Source organism: Vidua chalybeata, chromosome 18, assembly GCF_026979565.1.
Source record: "Vidua chalybeata isolate OUT-0048 chromosome 18, bVidCha1 merged haplotype, whole genome shotgun sequence".
NCBI classification, from domain to species: Eukaryota; Metazoa; Chordata; class Aves; order Passeriformes; family Viduidae; genus Vidua; species Vidua chalybeata.
Genome location: NC_071547.1, coordinates 12,141,097 through 12,160,812, shown reverse-complemented (window position 1 = coordinate 12,160,812; position 19,716 = coordinate 12,141,097). Strand labels below are relative to the sequence as shown.

Here is a 19,716-nt window from a genome sequence, read left to right as displayed (position 1 = left end):
TGGTGTGAAGAGGCTTGATGCCCATTCAAGCAATGACATTCCTCTGATTAGAAATTGGCTTGTAAATGCTTGGCAGTCACTGTTTGACTATGAAATATTCCAGGCATAGAGGTGCAGCATCACACTCTTGTTGCTGGCCAGAATATCCCCAGTAACAGGGAGCAGTGGCACTGGGGGGGAGTTGAGGCACATGTATTGCAGTGCCATATTCTTAAGCCTCCTATCAGAGAGTTCTAAGAAAAGGTGAATAAACTATGAAACCAGGAATGCCCTTCAATCCCCAAATGTTTATCTAGTCTCAGCCAAGTCACTGAGCAAAATATTCATTTAGGTGAGATAACAAGTGGGAAAGGAGGAGGAGAAAGGACAAGTAGACGGAATTGTTCACAAAATGCTTTTGCACGTTGCACTATGCTCCCACAACTATGACAGTGCAGATTAAGATGGCCAAAACTGAAGACTGAAGCACTGAAGTGTGTAACTGGGTCCTGGGAGGGATCTGTGAGCTTTGCCTCTACGCAGCATTCTCACTGTCCTGTGCTTCAGTAGCTGTGGTTTCCTATTGCTCCTGGGTCTCAGAGGAGGCAGGTGTGTGGCATTGTTAGAGCTCCTGAGGAAAACACAGCACATTTGGAGGCATGTCTGGATAGCCGAACCAGTTTGTTTGCTGTTTTTATTTCCTGCAAGAAAATGAGCTACAACCTTTTTCTCCTGGCTTTTGTCCTGGGCATGACTGGAACCTTCCACTATGGATTGCAGGTCTCCATTATCAATTCTCCTGCTGAGGTAAGCATGGAGAACTCAAAGAGTGAGCTACCAGGATTTCACTGCTCTTGTGTTTAATGAGGTTCCAACTTCTGTCTGATGTGACAGAACTGGGAAAGGGAAGGATGAATAATATCCACAAAGTCAGCCATTTTCCCCTTACTGAGTGGAATTGCTCCCAGGGCATTCTCCTCTCTCCATTGTTCTGGGAGTCCCTTGGACCACACACACTATTTGGAAGTGGCTGCAAGGTGAAATAGGGCAGGGAAGGACTGTAGCTCTAGAGCTGAGGTCAGCACTCGTACCTGCAGCTGGAACAGGAAAACTGGGGGTGGTGTTTGTCATCCTGAATGGTACCAAGGACACTGAGCTCATACTATCACCACAGATGAGCAGGAATGTCAGGAAAAGATCAGGCAGAGAAAAAATCAGGGTTTAGCACAAAAACAGAAGACCAGCCTACCATTCCCTTACTGGAACTCACAATTAATATTTAATATTGATATATTTATTCATTGGATCTCATTGCTAAAACATCAGCTTCAGGGATGGTAATGGCAAAATTCCCATTGATTTCATTGGGGCTAAGATTTCAACCAAGGTAATCGATAGAAATGTATCAAAAAGACTGATAAGCAGGTAAGAGAATTAAAAAAGCAGTGCAATTATGCAAAAACATGTTGACTGAGTCAATTTTTTTTTTCTTTTAAAGTACATCCAAAGTTTCATCCGTGAGACCTGGCTGAAGAGATATGGCTCCTCTCCCAGTGCAGAGATGATCACTTTGATGTGGTCCCTCATTGTGTCCATTTACAGCATTGGTGGGCTCCTGGGATCCTCATCTGCTGGGTATTTGTCTGTTAGATTTGGAAGGTAGGAAGAGTGGTTACACCAGTCCTTCTGTTTACACCCACTACTGCAATATAACCTGTGTCTCATGAGAAACACTGCTAGTAATGTGGCATTGGAGCAGCCCAGGGCTTCCAATTAAAGACCAGTATAGTGAAGAAACAGAATGCAAAATCTGCCAGTGACAAGGAAAAAGGAAAATCATACCCTCTCCCTTATAAAGTCCAAAGCAAATCCAGTCCAGGGAAATCATACAAGAAGTGCATGCATTTTAAAGAGAATTTCAGAGACAACCACTCACAAAGCTTCCGGTTCTCTTGGAATTGACTCTATAGATATTGACTGTACTAGAGGCATCCAAACCTTCACCTAACTGATCATTCTGTGACATTTCCCCATTGCCATTTCCCATTTACTTCAGCTGATCGCAGAAGCCAGCACTGAGTCTGTAACCATGGTACAATTCATGCCACTCCTGTCAGGCTGGGAATGAGGCAAGGGCAGTATTTATGCTCACATTAATTTGAATGAATTCCAGGAAGAAGGCCATGCTGCTTGCCAACATCCCTGCTCTGCTGGGTGCAGCTCTGATGGGACTCAGCCGGCTCTGTGGATCTTTTGAGATGATCATTGCTGGAAGGTTATTTTCTGGAGTCTGTGGAGGTAAATTGGCATTTCTACCAGTGGTATTAAAGAGTGGGAAGAGCAGTGACTGAGGGTCACAAGGATTCACCAGCCTGAGTAAACAGATCACAGATCTTTTACTACATTCTGCAGAGAGCATGATAGATGAGTGCATTTTTCACTAAATAAGAAACCACAAACATTAAATGAGTAATGTATGACATCTCAATTTCTCTTTCTTCTATCTTTACATCCAGTCCATACAAAAGGTACTGCCAATTTCTGAAAAAACCAAAACATGCAATATTTCAGGGAAGCATGCTCACTCAATAGAGCTGGCCTCTGTTGTTCCTGTTGCTTTTCACTGTGGCTGATGCTGCCCTCCACATTACAGACAATGGAATGGTTTTCAAGCCAATTCAATTAGAATTTTCAATTCTAGTTTCCAGATGTCTCAGAAGGTTACATTCTACCAGTGCTTTTGATCCCTGAGTAGCTGGATAAAGATAATACTAGCCAGGAAAAAAAAGTTGAGAGGATAAATATTAATTAATTCACTGGCCAAATAGAATGTACAGCATTTGCCAACTTAGTGATTTCAAGCAGAAAATAAGGCACTTATCATCTGAACAGCCACTGAAAAATATCATCTAAGACTAGAGGGAGTAACCACAGTGCTGTCTGTATATGTGGCTGTAGGAAACAATGTAAGAGAAGGGCAGCCTGGTGAAGGACAGATTTCCCACAGGCCCATACTTACTTAGCGAAACATTTAGCAAAGGCACAAGGCCATGGTATGGGGCACATGCTTCATGTCAGGCAGCCACATCCTCAGCACAGATAAAAATATATCTGAGAGCCAACCCTATAGGCACTGTCCATAGTGGTCCCCCTCCAAAACACCAGACCTACGAGGGTTTGCATGGCCCTGAGAGTCCTTTGTCACTGCAGGTTTAACTCAGAATGTCCATATCATGTACGCTGGGGAATGTGCCCCACGGAAGCTCCGCGGGCTGATTGCCATAACAGCTTCTACCTTCTCTGCTATGGGAAAATTTGTAGGATTTGCTCTGGGTCTCAGGTAAGAGAGTCTGAAACATACTCAATTTCTTCTGTTCTTAAAATGTATGCATATATCAATGCACACCTGTGCCCAGGGGCTGCTATTTGGGGCAGTCGGTACCAGTCTGGTAACTCATGGACCTTGTAATAATGGTAATGGAGCCTATTTGGATGAGAAGCAGAGGGATCAGCCCCTGCAGGTTTTCCTTTAGCCCTTATGCTGGGACTGTTGGTCCCTGCAAGCCCTCAGGACATAGGAGGACACAGGTGGCCTTGCAGTGCCCGGCACTGAGCAGCAGGAGCCAACACCATGCAGCTGCGGTGCTGCAGGCACGGGCCCTCTGCACTCCCTGCCAGAGACTCCCGGGTGGGAGCTGCCGGGACACAGCCAGCAGGGCTGGGGGATTATTGTAAACACAGGTGAACCCAGTGGGAAGAAATGCTGATGTCTGACTCCAGTTCAGAAGGCTGAATGATTTCTTTATTATAACTATACTAAAATACATTAATATACTATTTAAAGGAAGATACTAAAACTACATACCTACTTTCCTAACTACCATTTCTGACTCACTCACAACTTGTGACCCTATTCTTGAGAGTCCAGACACAGGTGGATTGGATTGGCCATCAGGCTCAAACAATCCTCACCAGAATCCAATCAAGCAATCACCCCAGGGAAACAATTCTCCAAACACATTCCACATGAGAAAAACAAGGAGCAGAAATAGAAATTGTTTTCTCTCTCTTTCCTCTGTGCTGCTCTATGAAAAATCCTGAGAGAGAAAGAAATGTGGTTGCCACAGGGGATGGGCCTGTGTCTGCCTCTGCTGCCATGGACAGCATGCACAGTGCCTCAGCCCCTCTCACCCTGCTGCTTTTGTTCCAGAGAAGTTCTTGGCGTGGAGGCTCTCTGGCCAATTCTCCTGGCAGCCAATGCAGTCCCTGCCCTTGCTCAGCTTCTCACCCTCCCCTTCTTCCCAGACTCTCCCCGCTACCTGCTCATTGACCAAAAGGACAAGGAGGGATGCATCAAAGGTAAGGAAATGAGCCATAAAGCATTCATTTCAGGAATAAGGGGGAAATACTCTAAAGCCCCAAATGAGCCCAGGAAGAAATGTACAGATGGGAAAAATACTTTTGGTGTTTTGGCTCTGAAAGCACCTTCAGCTCAAATGAAAGTCAGCCTCTTCTGTTTGGATATTAGTGCTCTCTTGACACTAGTATTTCCCGTACCCTCTGCCAGGGTCCTCCAAGAGTGGTGATCACACAGAACTTGTATTTCCAGCAATGCAGATTCTGCCCTGAACAGTCAGAGTACACATACAGTACCTTCTCTGTGTGAGAGGTTTTGCACTGTCATGCTGTAGCTGTAAGCATTTCAGTTCTTCAGTAACCCTAAGAGCAGCTACTGACAGAAACTGAGCTGCAGCCACTGTGGGTATTTAGCTATTAAAAGATAGAACTCCTTCTGTCTTCTATGTGAACTTATTTTTTATATGTAGGAGTCATTTTATCTTGTCTGTGTTTTGGAGTGTGCACTAGAACTGTACCTTTAGCAGGAAGGTATTCAGGGAAGGATTGGTAAGAATGTAAGTGTGACTTACATTGAAAGACTGTCAGCAGCTATTGGCCAAAGGTGAGGTCATGGGTAAGATTTATGGGTAAATCCAGACAGGAATGATCTGTCATATCTGAGCCCTGATCTCTAGGAAGTTAATGCAAGAAAAGAGCATTAAGTTCTAATAAGATACTCTGCAAATCAGGAAATCATCTTCTGGACTCATGTCTGTGCTGGTGAGCTTGGTCACCTCTCCTCCTCTCCTTCCAGCCGTGAAGCAGCTCTGGGGGGATGGGGACCATCTGGCTGAAATAAATGACATGATGTCAGAGCAGAGAGCCATCGGTGGGGAGAAGGTGAAGAGCGTTTGGGACCTGCTGCGGGACAGAGCCGTGCGCTGGCAGCTCATCACTCTGCTCCTCGTGGTCTCCTGCATCCAGCTCGTCGGGGCCAACGTGGTACGTGCAGTGCTTCGCTGTGCCCCCTGCAAGCTCCTCAGATAGAGTAACCTCTGCAAGGGGCTGGGAGTGGCTGCAACAGTGCCCTAAGAAGGGATCTCTTGGTACTGCTTGTTACAACCTTTCCCCCTGGAAGTTTGGGACCTGGGGTAAGTCGAGAGCTGTGTTTTAGCAAGTGTTTTCTGAAGGCATTTCATTACCCTGGAATGATAAGATGGTTTTCTATTTTGTTAAGGTCTGGTTAGTTATTTTCTGTCCAAAAAGACAGACACTAGTGTAAACATGGCCACATGTGTACAGCTTTCACAAATTTCTACTCTTTCCAGATTTACTCTTATGCATACAGTATCTTTACAAAGGCTGGAATCCCCCCTGCTCAAACCCATTATGTCTCCCTGGGGATTGGGACCACTGAGATCTTCTCCACAGTTCTATGTGTAAGTGGCTTTTCAGCTGAATTTTGTTCTGCTGTAATACATTGCTCATTTTGATCTTTAGAAATACTGTAAATAGAGCTTCAGGGGTCAAATTTTTGCAACAAATCAACCATGGAACCGATCAGATAAAGTCCTCTCCCCACACCCTGCAAACATGGACATTTCTATTGAGCTTCTGGAAAGAGTTGAGTCTTTCTGTCAAAATCACAACCCATTCTGGGCCAGACCTGGGAGTCCCAGTTCCCCCCTGGAGGAAGGGCAGATGTCATGTGCCAGTAGGACCCAGGGCTGCAGGAATCACAGCAGTGTAAGCATTCCCAGCCACTCTGCTCTCCTGCCTGGCTCTCCTTTGCCTGCAGGACGCCACCTCTGACCTCCTCTGCCCAGACAGTGCTCCCTGCAGCCCTGCACCTCCCAGCTCCTGCTCCTCCCTGCAGCTCCTGGTCCTGCTCAGGCCCCCCAGATGGGGCCAGTGAAAGCAGAGGCTGGAGCAGCTCACCAGTGGCAGCATCTCCTCCTGCTTGCAGGGCTTCCTCATCGAGCGTGCAGGGAGGAAGACACTGCTGTGGAAAAACTACACAGTGATGGCCTTGGCTCTAGGGCTCCTCACAGTCACGCTCTCACTGCAGGTAAGACCCCACTGATGCATTAGAACTGTACCCATGTTTTATGTGTGACAGATAGCATGACTGTTTCCCTCCCCACAAATCACTTTTTAGTGAGTAGAAGTATAAAGTAGATAAATAGATCTATATTAAACATTGACATACTTAGTAGTGATGCACATTTGTAATGGAGCTAGATAAATAAAATTTTATTTTCTGATTTTATTTGCTTTTCATTTCCTACCACAGGACTCCTTTTTCTGGGTACCATACTGCTCTGTTACACTTGTCTTTATTTTCATCATGAGCTTTGGCATTGGGCCAGGTTGGTATTTTCTACTGGAATGGTTTCATTTATTCACTCATTCCTTCCTCACTGCAGCCTTTAGGAGAGATCCCAGGCATAGCTCTTCCACAGTAGGCATGAATCCCTACTTCTGATTCAGTGCAGGTGTCGATATTTCCCTACATACTATGCTAGGAGGTAAAATTCATTTCCTATTGCATTCCTACATGCCTTTTTCTGAAGAGCCAGGCACCACCTCAGACACTTCCAGGCCACTTAAAGCCATGAACTTATGCAGCAAAATGAAGCATTAGGTACAAAAGCATCTTGCAAAGTTTCTAAGCTTCCTTCTTTCTTCAATATTATTTTCAGGTGGAGTAGCATGCCCCTTGATCACAGAAATATTTATTCAGTCATACAGACCAGCTGCTTATGTTTTTAATGGTGTTATAAACTGGATCCAACTCTTCATCCTTGGACTTGTGTTCCCTTTCATTGTGGTAAGCAAAGTAGGGTGTTTGTTTCAGTTCAGAGGAAGTTAGACCCCTCTTGAACCCAGAGCATGCTTCTCTTATCAGCACTTCACTTCACAGAGCCCAAATTAATTGCAGTTCTGATGGCCTCTTCCATCTTAACCAGATATTTACTGGAAGTGTAGCAGACCCACAAAATGCTTCTAACTCTACACAAGTTAGAGTGACATAGGCAACACAGATGCAGTGACAGAGGCACCAACACTGTCAGATGTCATTTGAAGCAGGATTTATATCAACTAAGTCTCTGACCAAGTTCTTTTAGTAAATACAAATCCAGAAACGCTATATCATAAGAGAAAAAAATAAAGATAAATGTTTATGAACACATTTTTTCTCTTTGTTTTCCTGTAGGAAGGTCTTGGTAATTTCTGTTTCATCATTTTCCTGACATACTGTCTGTCCATGGCTATTTTTGTATTCCTGGTGCTGCCAGAGACCAAAGGAAAGACCATGCTGCAGGTCAAGGAGGAGTTCAACTGCCTCAACTACCGTGGAAAGAAGGGGCAGGCAGCCCTACAGCAGAGAAAGTGCTCAGTGGTGACTGTTACTAGGCTTTAAGAACAAACCCTCCACTTCATATTTTGGTCTTTTATTACTGTAGTACCCAGAAGTTTCACTAAGCAAGAGAGAATCTATAGATCCACCAAAAAATCACCTTCAGTACAGGGTGCAGCATGAACTTGGTGGTTCTCTCCAGCTTCTGAAATATGAGCTGAATTAATTCCTCTGCAGAAGAAAATGAAACACAGTTTGTAGAGAAAATAAGATCTTTGTCAGTCCCTCTAAGCTTGAAGTTATAAGCTGAAAACACAGGACCTGCTATTTTCTTGGCAAAACCAGGACTCCACAGCTGGCAGAAGTGATTCTGGAAGGTCCAGAGGTACAGCAAACTTGCAAAGAAGACAGAGCTTTGATACTGAAATTATCTGCTCCTATTAACAAGTCAATGCCAATGAGCTTTCCCAGAGAAGAAGCTTCAGTTCACAGGAGAAGTGTTTAGCTCTTTAATCCAGTGAAAGAGGAGTGCCTTGCCTATCAGCAGGCAGAATCAATTTGCAATGTTCCTCCACGTTTACTGTCTTGGAGGTTCTATTGGGATAAAGAGGGATATGTCAGCACTGATAGAAAGCAATGAGCAGAGAAAGCAGAACAGCAGGAAATCATGAGTGGGCAAATCCAGTGTGCAGATTCTCCTTCACTGGCAGTGACTGTGTAGTGCCTCTCCAGCCTGGAGAACGCTGGGTTTCAATGGCATTGAGCCCAGAGAGTGACTGTTACTTACAAGACAGAGAAGAGGGACACCTCTCTTGGAGAATTTAATCCACGTGTGTGACTGTTCTCTTTCCAGGTCTCTGAATACTTCACATTTTCATTATAAAACCTGGTAAAAACAGCTTCACATCTGTGTTCATTGCTATATGACATGACAGTTTTTTGGTCTTCTTCATACTTTACAGTTTTCTGATAAGGAAATAAAAAACAGTGACTAGGAAAACACATCCTTCTGATTGTGCCTGGATTGATTGTCATTGAATGAAGAGTCAGGGACAGAGAAGGACCCATCTTCTGGGGTGGTGTTGTTGGGCTCAAGGAATACTGTGTCTGTCTTGTTCTGGAGATGAGATCTTCACTACCAAGTGATGCAGATGCTGCACAATAAATTTTGCAAAAGGATCTGAATATTGAGCAGCAGTTTTCTTCACAGCCCTAAGGCTCCTGCTATTTTATCTTCACGTTGTCCTCCAGCAGTATTTGTGGCAGTGCCAAAATCTAATGCCAGGAGCAGGGAACTTTCCCAACACAGCCATTCCTCCCATGACAATCATACTACCAAAAAAAACTAGATAGAGTTTATTGTTTCAAGGCTTGAGATCATTGATTGCACAATGCCACTTTAATAACCAGTCTATATTCCTTCTTCTGGTCAAAAATGCAGGGAAAAAAAATTGGAAGTGTTGTGAAAAGAAAATATTAGATAATTGATTATTTTAAAGGTCCTTATTTGGTTTGGTCTTTCTCAAACTTACTGGTTCCCAATGAGGAAGTTTCTATTGTCTTACTAGACATTAAAAACTCATTTCCTTATACATGTCTTTCTGCAGCATGATTGTGGTCAACCTGCCTTACTTCTCCCCTCCTACTAAAGGATGTCCACAAGAGGGGAAGTGTGGTAAATCATTAGCACTGCCATAAACTATCATGGATTGGGAATAAAGGTTGAAGAGGTACTTGTGAATCTGCAGTTCCAGGATCCAGGATGGATTCAGGGTCACACAAGTGCAACACAGAACATCTCTGAAAACAAAATCCCTCCAAGTCCAGGCTATTGGGTGAGCTTAATACTGGAAAAAGCACATTTCATGTAGTGTTCAAGTCCCAGGTGGATGGATGCACCTTGTCCTCTTCTTTAGGAAAAGAAATAAAACCTCTACTAGGCATTTAAGGCTTGCTTTTTCCATTGTACAGCACTGAGCAATGGTGTGAGGCCAGACGAAAATGAGACAGCAGTAGGAGTACTCTAGAGGGACGCAGACAACAGGAGGAACAGGGCTCTGCAGGGACTGTTTGATCAACCAGATGTTAAAAACTGGTCAAAGACAGTGTTTAGAAACCTCTCCAGGAAGGTCCAGAGCTGCCATGTGTATCTTTGCTTCCATCCTCAGCTCAAAGAAGAATCTTCCTCTCCCCTCTAGTTCCTCCAGCTCATCAGCTCCCTGCCTGCTGAGATGTGGCATCGTGCTCTGGCACACAGTGGGGCAATTCCACTGTTACAGAGAGGCTTCTGAGTGGTTCTGGAAAAACTCGGAGCCTCTGCAAAGAACTGGGAGTTAGCAAGGACACAAAATGCCAATATTCCAATACTCTGTTTCCTACATCTGAAAACTGTTCAAGCAATTCTAAATCTTCTAGCAGGCAAGAAGAGGCATTATGGCTGAGCTAGAGTTCTAAAGGCCTGTTGTAGACTGGAGGGAAGGAAAACCTCCTCTGCCCAAGCTGCTTTTCAGAGAGGTGAAGAGGGACTGTTCCACTGAAGGGAAGATTGTGGCACTGTCTGACTCCTCACACAACTGGAACACTCAGGGGTTTTAGCAGTGTGAGTAAGGGCCAGTGCTCCCAATTCAAAGATAAACATTTACCACTGTTGTAATCAGCTTGTCATATCTGGGTCTTAGAATAATTAAACCAGCAAGAAGAGGCCCTGGCCAGTGTCAGGGGAGGACACAATTTGCTAAAAGCCACATAGTTAGAATTTAACTTCTGCGCTGTGATCCCAAATTCTCACAATCTCAGTGTGGAACCCATCTCTCTCATCTGGCAGACTTGACAAGGGCTCTCAGAGTAGGCAGGGTTTCAAGGGGAAATGCCTGGTTTCCTCTCAGACCTGGTGAGTATCCAAATTCTTGTGTTCTAGCCCTGGTCACTAACAGCAGCATGGTCTAAGATTGCAGCAAAGGGAATACTTCTTGTAATAAAAATGAGCAACAGAACTTGTGACAACACTGGTTGAGCAATGACTGACTAAATGGCATCTGCAGAAACTACATTAGAAATGCAAAACAGTGAGAGGTTTAAGAGAGGACCTGGGAAACCAGGAAAGATGGGAATTTGGGGGGAAGAACACAGTATCAGTGAAAAACACAAAACACAAAAAACTCTCCCTCTCTACTGCTCTGTGCTCTCAAGGACAATTGAGAATACTCAGCAGTTTAAAGTATGACCTGACTAAATGCCTGGAAACATTTGTGCTTGTGAGAAATGCTCTGAAATTCAGTGTACATCATGGAAACACAGCATTTCCGATAGGAGTCATTCAGATAGGGCCTCTAAAAATGTTGTTTCATACAAGATTGATGAAAGTGAAATATTAAAAAACAGTTTTGAGAGGACAGACTTGAGTCATCTCTGGAAAATGCTGAACACTGTCCCTGAGGAGGCAAAGGTGAAAGCATAAAGGGATTCAAGAAAGCTGTAGCTTCTTTCTAGTACAAAGGTAAACACAAATGATCTCAACAAGGCTTTTATGATTTTTGTTTTCTGTGGTTAGCAAAACTAACAGAATTAGAGAATGTATCTTTTCAGATTGCTAATAGCTGGGAGAGGAACATAGCACAAAGTGCAGGTGTGTGTTTTAACAATTTAACAAATGAATTGTCTTGATTATTGTGAAATTCAAGATGGGTTTTTGCATGTTAAAGGTTGCTTAGTCATAGAAATGTGAAGATATAAGGTGCTGTAAATTATCTCACGGTCTGAAAGATGTGCTGGTATCAGGAGCTTAGGATGTGTTCCGTTCTCTTTGGCAGGTTCAATACCGGAGGCTGCTGCTAATGATTGTGCTGCTGGGAATTGGTGGAACCCACCTCTCTGGTTTTCAAATGTCTGTCATCAATTACACTTCTCTGGTAGGCAAAGCTGGAGAAAAGAAAATCCCGCCTCTAACTGTTCCTCATGGTCCTAGGCCTTGCACTTTACAGAAGTTCTTGGGTGTTGCTATGTCAGTTCATTGCCAGCTGTTTCCAATGCCATACTGTCACTGCCAAAGTGTGCATGATTGCAAGGAGCTGTGCTCCAAAGACAATTTCCCACAGAATTTTGTGGAAACAACATATTGAGATACCTCCTTAAAGTTTATGCCATGGAGGAAAAAAAACCCAAAAACAGCTGATGGAATCAGCCTTCAGCTCAGCCCTTTCCTCTTTAAATCCATTACTGGCCATAAGAACATTTGCACTTTACTATAATGAATATATAATATAATGAAGGTCCTAGTTTTTTGGTGTAGGAGAGGTAGGATTCAACACACTAAAGGGTATAATTAATTTTTGAAAGATGCTTGTACACTATTAGGCTGTATGAGAGGAAATAACCATCCTTATTTGCAAACAAATGTCCTGTGGTCACGCTTTTAGTCACGACTATTAATCAAATTTGTTTAAATTGTAAACATTATGAAGAACATTATGATTAGTGCCTCGGTGGAACAAAAATCTCCTTTTTGTCCCAGTACATTCAGAAGTTTGTCAACGAAACTTGGCTGGAGCGATACGGTTCTGTGCTGCCTCAGGAGACCCTGATGCTACTGTGGTCCCTCATCGTGTCTGTGTACTGCATGGGTGGGATGACAGGGTGTCTGTGCAGTGGGTACCTGACTGCAAAATTTGGAAAGTAAGTACATTTCCCAGCATCTCGCTACCCAGGGCTGTAACAGGGGAAGCTATTAAATATTAGTCAACTAAAAGAAGGGATACCAGAATTTCACTGCCCCCTGCTGCCACAGAAATTACTCAGCACATAAAACTAAACTGGGGTGCATCGGAGAGACAAGAACACACAGATATTTCTGATTCCTTTGTCACAGCTTTTGTTGACATACAATTCCTGTCGTTTTGCTGACATTTTACCCTGCAGGAGATTCCTTCAGCCTCATGGTTTGCTCACACAGTAAGAGGAATCTAGCTTCTCCCTTTCCACTCCTCTGCAAAGAATCATGCCTTTTTATAACCAGATTTGGTTGTCCTATATGCAATGGGTTTAAATATGGCTGTTATAAATGAATCAATCAATTTAATAATTAAAGGAATTTATTAAATTAAATCGAAGTAAAATTGGAAAAGCTACAAGTAAATCAGCACTGAGTCAGGTGATCGATGCTGGGTGAACTGGGTCTGGACTAATGCAGCACCGACACCCTGGCAGTTCACAGGGTACTGGTTTCACAGGGTCTTTTTTATACTCTTTCTAGACTTAGTGGGATTCTGGGGGGGTCCCCTTCTTTCCTTTTGTCCTTTTTTACATATTTATGCGTGTTCTTTTCTTGTGGTGCTTCTAAACAGAGGTTTTCCAGGAATACTCTGATTGCTAAAATCCTGTTAGACGGTAATCACCTCAAATGTCTTGTTCTGGCGACAAATATTCATCTTATCGTTCAAGGCATATCTTCTAGACAGAATAATCTTTCAGAATAACTATCTTTTGAGACAGGAATTCATCCTGTGTATATTGCTCTTTCCCGTCACTTGGTTCCATTAAAAAGCTACTGTATTTTTTAGTCCTGAGCACGAATTTATTCTAAATCATATATTACAGTGGCCATGGCTTCAGCTTGTAAATCCAGAGGAGAAGAGTCAAACATCAGTCAAGGAAGAAAAAGTAAAACATGGATCATACCCAGGTTTTGTTCCCTGTTGCAGGAAGAAAAGTCTGCTGCTCAACAACGTGGTGCTAATAACAGCAGCGCTGCTCACTGGCTTCAGCAGGAGAGCCAAGTCCTTTGAGATGATCCTGGCTGGGCGCTTCCTCGAGGGCATCGCTGCTGGTAGGACTCCCCACTGGCCCATGTTAATGTGACTTCTTTGGGGTGGGTACAGAAATCTTCCTGCTGGGAGTACCCAGGAATGTGTTGGAACCCAGTGCAACAAGGAACAGACTGGGGCAAGGGAAGATGAGCTGTCCTTTGCCTTCAGGAGCTCTTGTAGAGAGATCTGCTGGATTAGCTAAACATCTTGAAATAAAAGGTACATTTTCAGCCCATTATTGCAGAGGGTATATGGGAGAGGGTTCAGAAGAGAGAGGAGAGAGCTGCAAGGGACTGAAAAGGGACCCTCTCTCTTTCTTTCCACAGCTTTAGCACTCTCCTGTCTTCTCCCTTTAGGAATACATATGAATACCCATGTTCAGTATGCTGGAGAGATCTCACCTAAGAAGCTTCGTGGATTTATAAACGTGACCTCCACAGTGTTTCTTGCACTAGGAAAAACTGTAGCACGAATTCTTGGATTAAGGTGCCTGTGCTACTCCTTCTCTGCCTGTTTTATATTTATTTTTGTTCTATATAGCAGGGAAGTGGTGTTCTCCCAGTCCTAGAATCAGACATACACCAAGGGTGGGGTTTTATTTTGCTTAACTACAGCAGTCAAAGAGGAGGCAACTAACCCATACAAGTCACTGAGGTTTCCATGCTCATTCCCTGGGGGTAGAAAGGCCTTTCTCTTGGGAAAGGATGACTCAGTCTCTGGAGGTTCAGTCCCTCTGCTGGAGTTAATAAGAAACGATTGTATATAAATACTCATATTAAACTTGTGAGATCTAAACGTTTTGCTAATTTCTTGATAACTTCATGCAGAGTTGCAATGTTGGTTCAGAGAGGTGTTGTGGGAATATTTTGACCTTCAGAAATTAAAAGTCTAAGAAAGATGTCAGTCTTGCAGAAGAAATAAAGTATTAGTCTATTTTCCTGTCACTAACCTAAACATCATCCATTTCAATTGAACTTTTCAATGACTGTATGTATTTCGTCTCTTTAGCTAGACTAGAATTTAGAAAATACCTGTTTAGTTATAAACTGTAATTTTACTGGACTATAAATAGATTCTAACATGCTTTCATAGAGAACTTTTAGGAACTGAAGATATGTGGAACGTGCTATTGTCCTTCTCTGGGCTGGTGGCATTGATTCAACTGATCTTTTTGCCATTCTTTCCTGAGTCCCCACCCTATCTCTTCCTGCAAAAAGAAGACAAAGCTGGTTGCTTGAAAGGTAAAATAAAACTTTAGATCCTTAGTTTGTTCAATCATTGCTCTTGAGAAAGTGAAGCTAACAGCAGGAATTGGCTTTTCTATTAGCCAGCCACAGATTTCTTGATAATTACATGATTAAAGTCCTCCAGACCAAGCAGAGTCAAGACATTTAAGATCTACCCTTAACTGCTACAGCATTTTCCAGGGAAGTTTCACCATGTTCCAGTAAGTGATGTTCCTTCCAGTCCTTTGCTCAGTAACTGATGAATCAAAGCATGAACTCAAGTGCAAAAGTTTAGTGTCATTAAAAGTTGGAAAACACAGAATTAGGAGGGGATCAAATGATGGAGGAGTAAACTTCATTGTGTCTCTTCTGTAGCCATGAAGCAACTCTGGGGAGAAGGGAATTACCACACAGAATTTGATGACTTGATGAAGGAAAAGGCTATAACAAAAGGCACCAAAATCATGAATGTCCTAGAGGTGCTGAGAGAACGATCTGTGCACCCACAGCTGTGTACCATGCTCCTCCTTTTGCTGAGCCTGCAGCTCTGTGGCCTGAGTGCAGTTGAGTATGCCCTATTTCCATGCTTGCATCTCCTATGAAGTCTCCAAAGTGCCACAATGCCAACTTGTCCTTTTCCTCTGGGTCTGCATTATTCCTCCTCACACAGAGCCCACTGCCTGACACCTGTGCTATCATCCCCAGTATTGTTCATACCTTTCAGGGGGCTTCTCAGGTGGGAATACAAGAGCTCCAACTCAGCCTAAGTTCCTGCAAGGGCACCGTTGCCTTCATTCCCCTGGTGGTACAACCAAGGAATCTGTAGAGGAAAGGGTCACAAGTATCCTAAGGCTTACAGCAGCCCAGCACCACTTTCTTTGATTTCTGCAGTAGCAGATGGCCAGCTTTTGCCATCCAGTTTCATTTCATTTGAGAAAGGACATTTATGCATTAAGCAACATCTTTTCAGCAGTTTCTAGTAAAGCTGGCTGAGCCCAGTGCAGCCCAAGCTGGCAGTCATCCCCTTCATGTTATCACTTGTCTGGGGGTCTCTCCATAAGCCCTGGTTCAGCCTGTGCTGGAGGTGGTTCGTTCCAGCTGCCAGCAATGGAATTCCCTCTGCACTCCGCTGGCAGGGAAATGGTGCCCATTCCCTCAGGAACTCTGCAGATGTGCAGCTTCTGTTTAGCAACTGGAAAAGGGCAACAGAATCAACTGTTTGCTTGACAATGTATGGTGTGCTAAGACTGAGATTTGCTCTTTCTCTTGTTTTGTCTCTCTCCTTTCCCTTTTTGCCAAAACAACACCTTTTCCCATGTTTTACAGGCAATATACTCCTTTCAACTATTTTTTTTTTACTTCCCCCCCCCCCAAATCAATTTTCTTGATTGCCATTAACCTTTCAATTTCTCACATCTGGAGCAGTTATGTTACCTCTCCTAAGGCCCAATAATGTATTGCTGGTTTTGCAGTGAGGACAAATCTAGTTCTAAGTGATCCTGGATAAGTACATATCACATCTATTAACTGTGCTTTATTTTTCTTATTTCCTAGATCACCTTTTACACCTCAGAAATTTTTGAAACAGCCAACCTGCAGGAAAGCATAATCCCATATGTATCAGTAGGAGTTTCAATCTCTGAACTCATCTCTATCATATTCTGTGTAAGTCAGAGCTTCCTGGAGTTTTAAGAATTAAAGTATTCTTCCTTGAAGCAAATGAATCTTCTCCTTATGAACCAAAGAATTTTTCTGTGGTGCTGCATAAATCTGTACAGTGGTTGTTACCATCCACTGCAAATTTTGTCCCAACTTTCATGTGTTTCATCCCATCTTCATTCATTTTAATTTCTTATAAGAATCCCTTACGAAGTGTCATTCAGACATAAATATGTGTCCTCATTTCCATATGTTTGTGTATATCTATACATTCAGATGGAGTTGTAACATGATTCCATCGATTACAGTGTTTAAGAAGTAGCTGCAATGCTGGGCAGTGATGGTAATTCATAGTATTAGAGTGTAGAAGGAATTCAATAAAATGACAAAGTTGGTGCCAATAAGATTTGTGTTCTCTGAAAAAGAACTCAAGGGGAATGATTGATTTGTTGGATGGCTCACAGTTGGATTTTGCCACACTTCCAGTGATAGGCAATATTTTTTTCTTTTCCTCAGAGCTCCATAATCGATCAGTTTGGATGCCGAGTTCTCCTGTGTGGTGGTTATTTGCTGATGGCACTGATCCTGGTGTTGCTTGAAACAAGCCTTCTGCTGAGTGTAAGCAAATGTCTCTCCAGGAGTGATCTGCATCAGAATTCTCTGTGCAGGACACAGATAGCCAGCCTTAGTTTTCATGTCCAAACCAGCAGGTCAGAATATCTGCTAAATACAAGCTCACCTCTGTAGATGTGACACCAACAGCTGCTTCTGGCCTTCCTCTGTGTTCAGTAAAGAAACATAAGCAGGTCTAGAGAGCATCTACTACACAGCTCAGCATCATGGGCTTTTCCAAAATATTGCTGCTCCTGTGCTTGGATCAGCTGTGTTACAGCATTAAAATTGGTTTTTGTTCTCTTCCCTCCCTTCACCTTTTCTAGGATCAGTTCCTGTGGTTGCGGTACTGCAGTGTTATTCTCATCTTTCTGTTCATCTTTGCTTATGGACTAGGACCAGGTGAGCACCACAATAAAAGCATCAGGAGAGCTTGGACCACAGGGATAAGCACAGGTCATGAGTGTATAGAAGTAGAACTAGAATGTGTGAGTATATCTCTGAAAATCAACAGCTTAGTTGAGACTGAGATTGAGGGAATCTCAATTTTTGATGAATTAATTACCCAAGAAACAATTTCTTTAACAAATCATTCACACCCAGATAAATCAGGACCCTGTTTTCTCTCACTGGATTACAGGTTAAAACCAAATAAATTCTTGTTAATTAATTCATGAAGACTTATTTTACAGTGTGAATACTGTTCAGTGCATACAGGTTCAGATGGCTGATCTCTGTCAATGGGCAGAGGTAGGCTTTTCTAAAATACCAGAGTTTTCTCAGCTTACCTGTAAGGTCCTACTCTATGAAAGACTGACACCTGACAGCATGCATAATCTGCCTCTTAGCACTGCTCTGTTCTTTCTTGTCCTCTCTTAATATCACCCTTAATCACCTACATCAGTAACACCAGACCCAAATTTGCAGCTCTCTGGTAGAACCTTACTCACCTAAGACCAGGATTTACTCTGGAAGTTCTCTGACTAAACACTACCAGTAGTTACTAAAGTCTCCAAATTCAAATGTCAGCCTTTAGTATTGTAAGGGCTGCTCCTGACAACCATGAATGTCTTGAAAACATGACAGAATTCTCACAATAGCAGAACTGAGGTATCTTCTATGGGGAATGGTCAATTACAACAATGTTTCTATCACTTTTTTATGTTGTTTTTTTTTTTTTTCCTCAGCTGGAGCTGTTATGGCTGTCATGAACGAAATCTTCACCCTCTCAACAAGGGCCTCTGCTTTTGTAATTGGTGGAATCGTCATTTGGCTAGGCCTCACCTTCACTGGAATGATTTTCCCCTTTGCTGTAGTATGTAATTTGATTCAAATCTTCTCTTTGAATCTGTCAATTTAATCAGGATGTCTAGGCTGATCTGGACAGGGAGTAGGATGAAATGACTTGTAGATTATCAAAACTGTAAATCCCTCATTGCTATGGTATATGAAGGCCATTTGTATGAAACAATTCTCAATACTTCAGAAACTACCTGCTGCCCCAAGAACAGATTGAAAAGATAAATATTGTTGCTGTAAAATGAGCCTATTCCTTATTTCACAGGAACAAATCAACAACTTTCAATAATCTATGGGTGCAAGTGTTGCCAAGGAAATCACTCATCTTGTTCTATTTTTTATCTCTAGATGCTTCTTGGTCCTTTTTGCTTCCTCATCTTTGTTGCTGTCCTGGTCATTTCAGTGGTTCTTATCTACCTGCTCCTCCCAGAAACAAAAGGGAAGTCAACCTCTGAAATCACAGAAAAATTCAAAACCTGCCGGTTTAAGAGGAAACGTCATCAGGCTGTGGAGATGAATGCTGCTGAAGAAAAGACATTTTGCACCAAGCTCTGATAAACCACCATAAATAATTTCCACTGTTCTGACATAACACATCAATTGTATTTCAGATTTTTCTCTATTGCTATCATTTTAAAGCAGCAAGATTTGTGTCTATGTTTCTTACTTTATAAAAATAAAGTTCTGCTCAGGATTAAGAGCAGGATGAAGATAGGATTAAACATAGACACAATTCTTGCAAATAATTTTGGTGTCATTTCTTTATGCTATCACACTGTAAAGGACTTAGTGTTGATTGTGAATGGTGCACATGAACAAATACCAGGTAGAATACAAATGCCAGGTAGAATAACATCTTCTATTTCCTTGAGCTGACATCAAGTAACTGCATGTCCTGATTGTCTCTGTGGCTGTCAGGGATCAGCCCTGATCCCCAGGCATTTGGTGCAGAACTCTCACTTGCATCCTCTGGAGCAAACTCTCCATGCAGATCAGTTGTAGCAAAATCAGGAGGAAGTTCTTGTAATACATTCTGGTGCCTCATGGATGGCACAAGGGTTAACAAATGCACACCCAGTGCTGAGAGCTGGAAGAAAAGAGCCCTGGAGAGAGACAGAGTGTAAGGTTTTGAGAGAGTAGACAGCTTGAAAACTCAGCCCATTTTATAGAAAGTAATTTCTCAAAAAAAGCAGGGAGAAGTTGTGATATCCAGTATCTACTGGCTGTGTGCTGCTCTAGGACACCCTGCACTTTGCTGCTGCACACCAGCACACAATGCTACACTTCAGTGCTGTGCTCCACAGCACCCCTGCACTGTGCTGCTCCAGGGCTGCCAGCCTGCTGTCTAATCACTGCCCTCCCCAAACTCTTCTACCTTTGTATAGGATCAATTCTTCTTCCTTTTTCTGCCACGATTGCAAATGGTATTTCATGCCTCCTC

General features: G+C 42.9%; 1 protein-coding gene across 1 annotated transcript; it reads left to right on the top strand.

The window, feature by feature from the left end:
- Positions 1-690: 690 nt before the first annotated feature.
- On the top strand, positions 691-18,858 carry LOC128797281 (uncharacterized). Its single transcript, XM_053959669.1, has 23 exons — positions 691-786; positions 1,478-1,638; positions 2,153-2,277; positions 3,190-3,319; positions 4,190-4,338; positions 5,132-5,319; positions 5,646-5,756; positions 6,284-6,385; positions 6,611-6,686; positions 7,020-7,147; positions 7,535-7,735; positions 10,527-10,568; positions 11,488-11,586; positions 12,189-12,349; positions 13,375-13,499; positions 13,836-13,965; positions 14,572-14,720; positions 15,081-15,268; positions 16,260-16,370; positions 16,881-16,982; positions 17,303-17,378; positions 18,164-18,291; positions 18,624-18,858. The coding sequence occupies exons 1-23, from the start codon at positions 691-693 to the stop codon at positions 18,828-18,830; spliced, it is 2,985 nt and encodes a 994-aa protein (XP_053815644.1). The 3' UTR covers positions 18,831-18,858.
- The last annotated feature ends 858 nt before the right edge of the window (positions 18,859-19,716 follow it).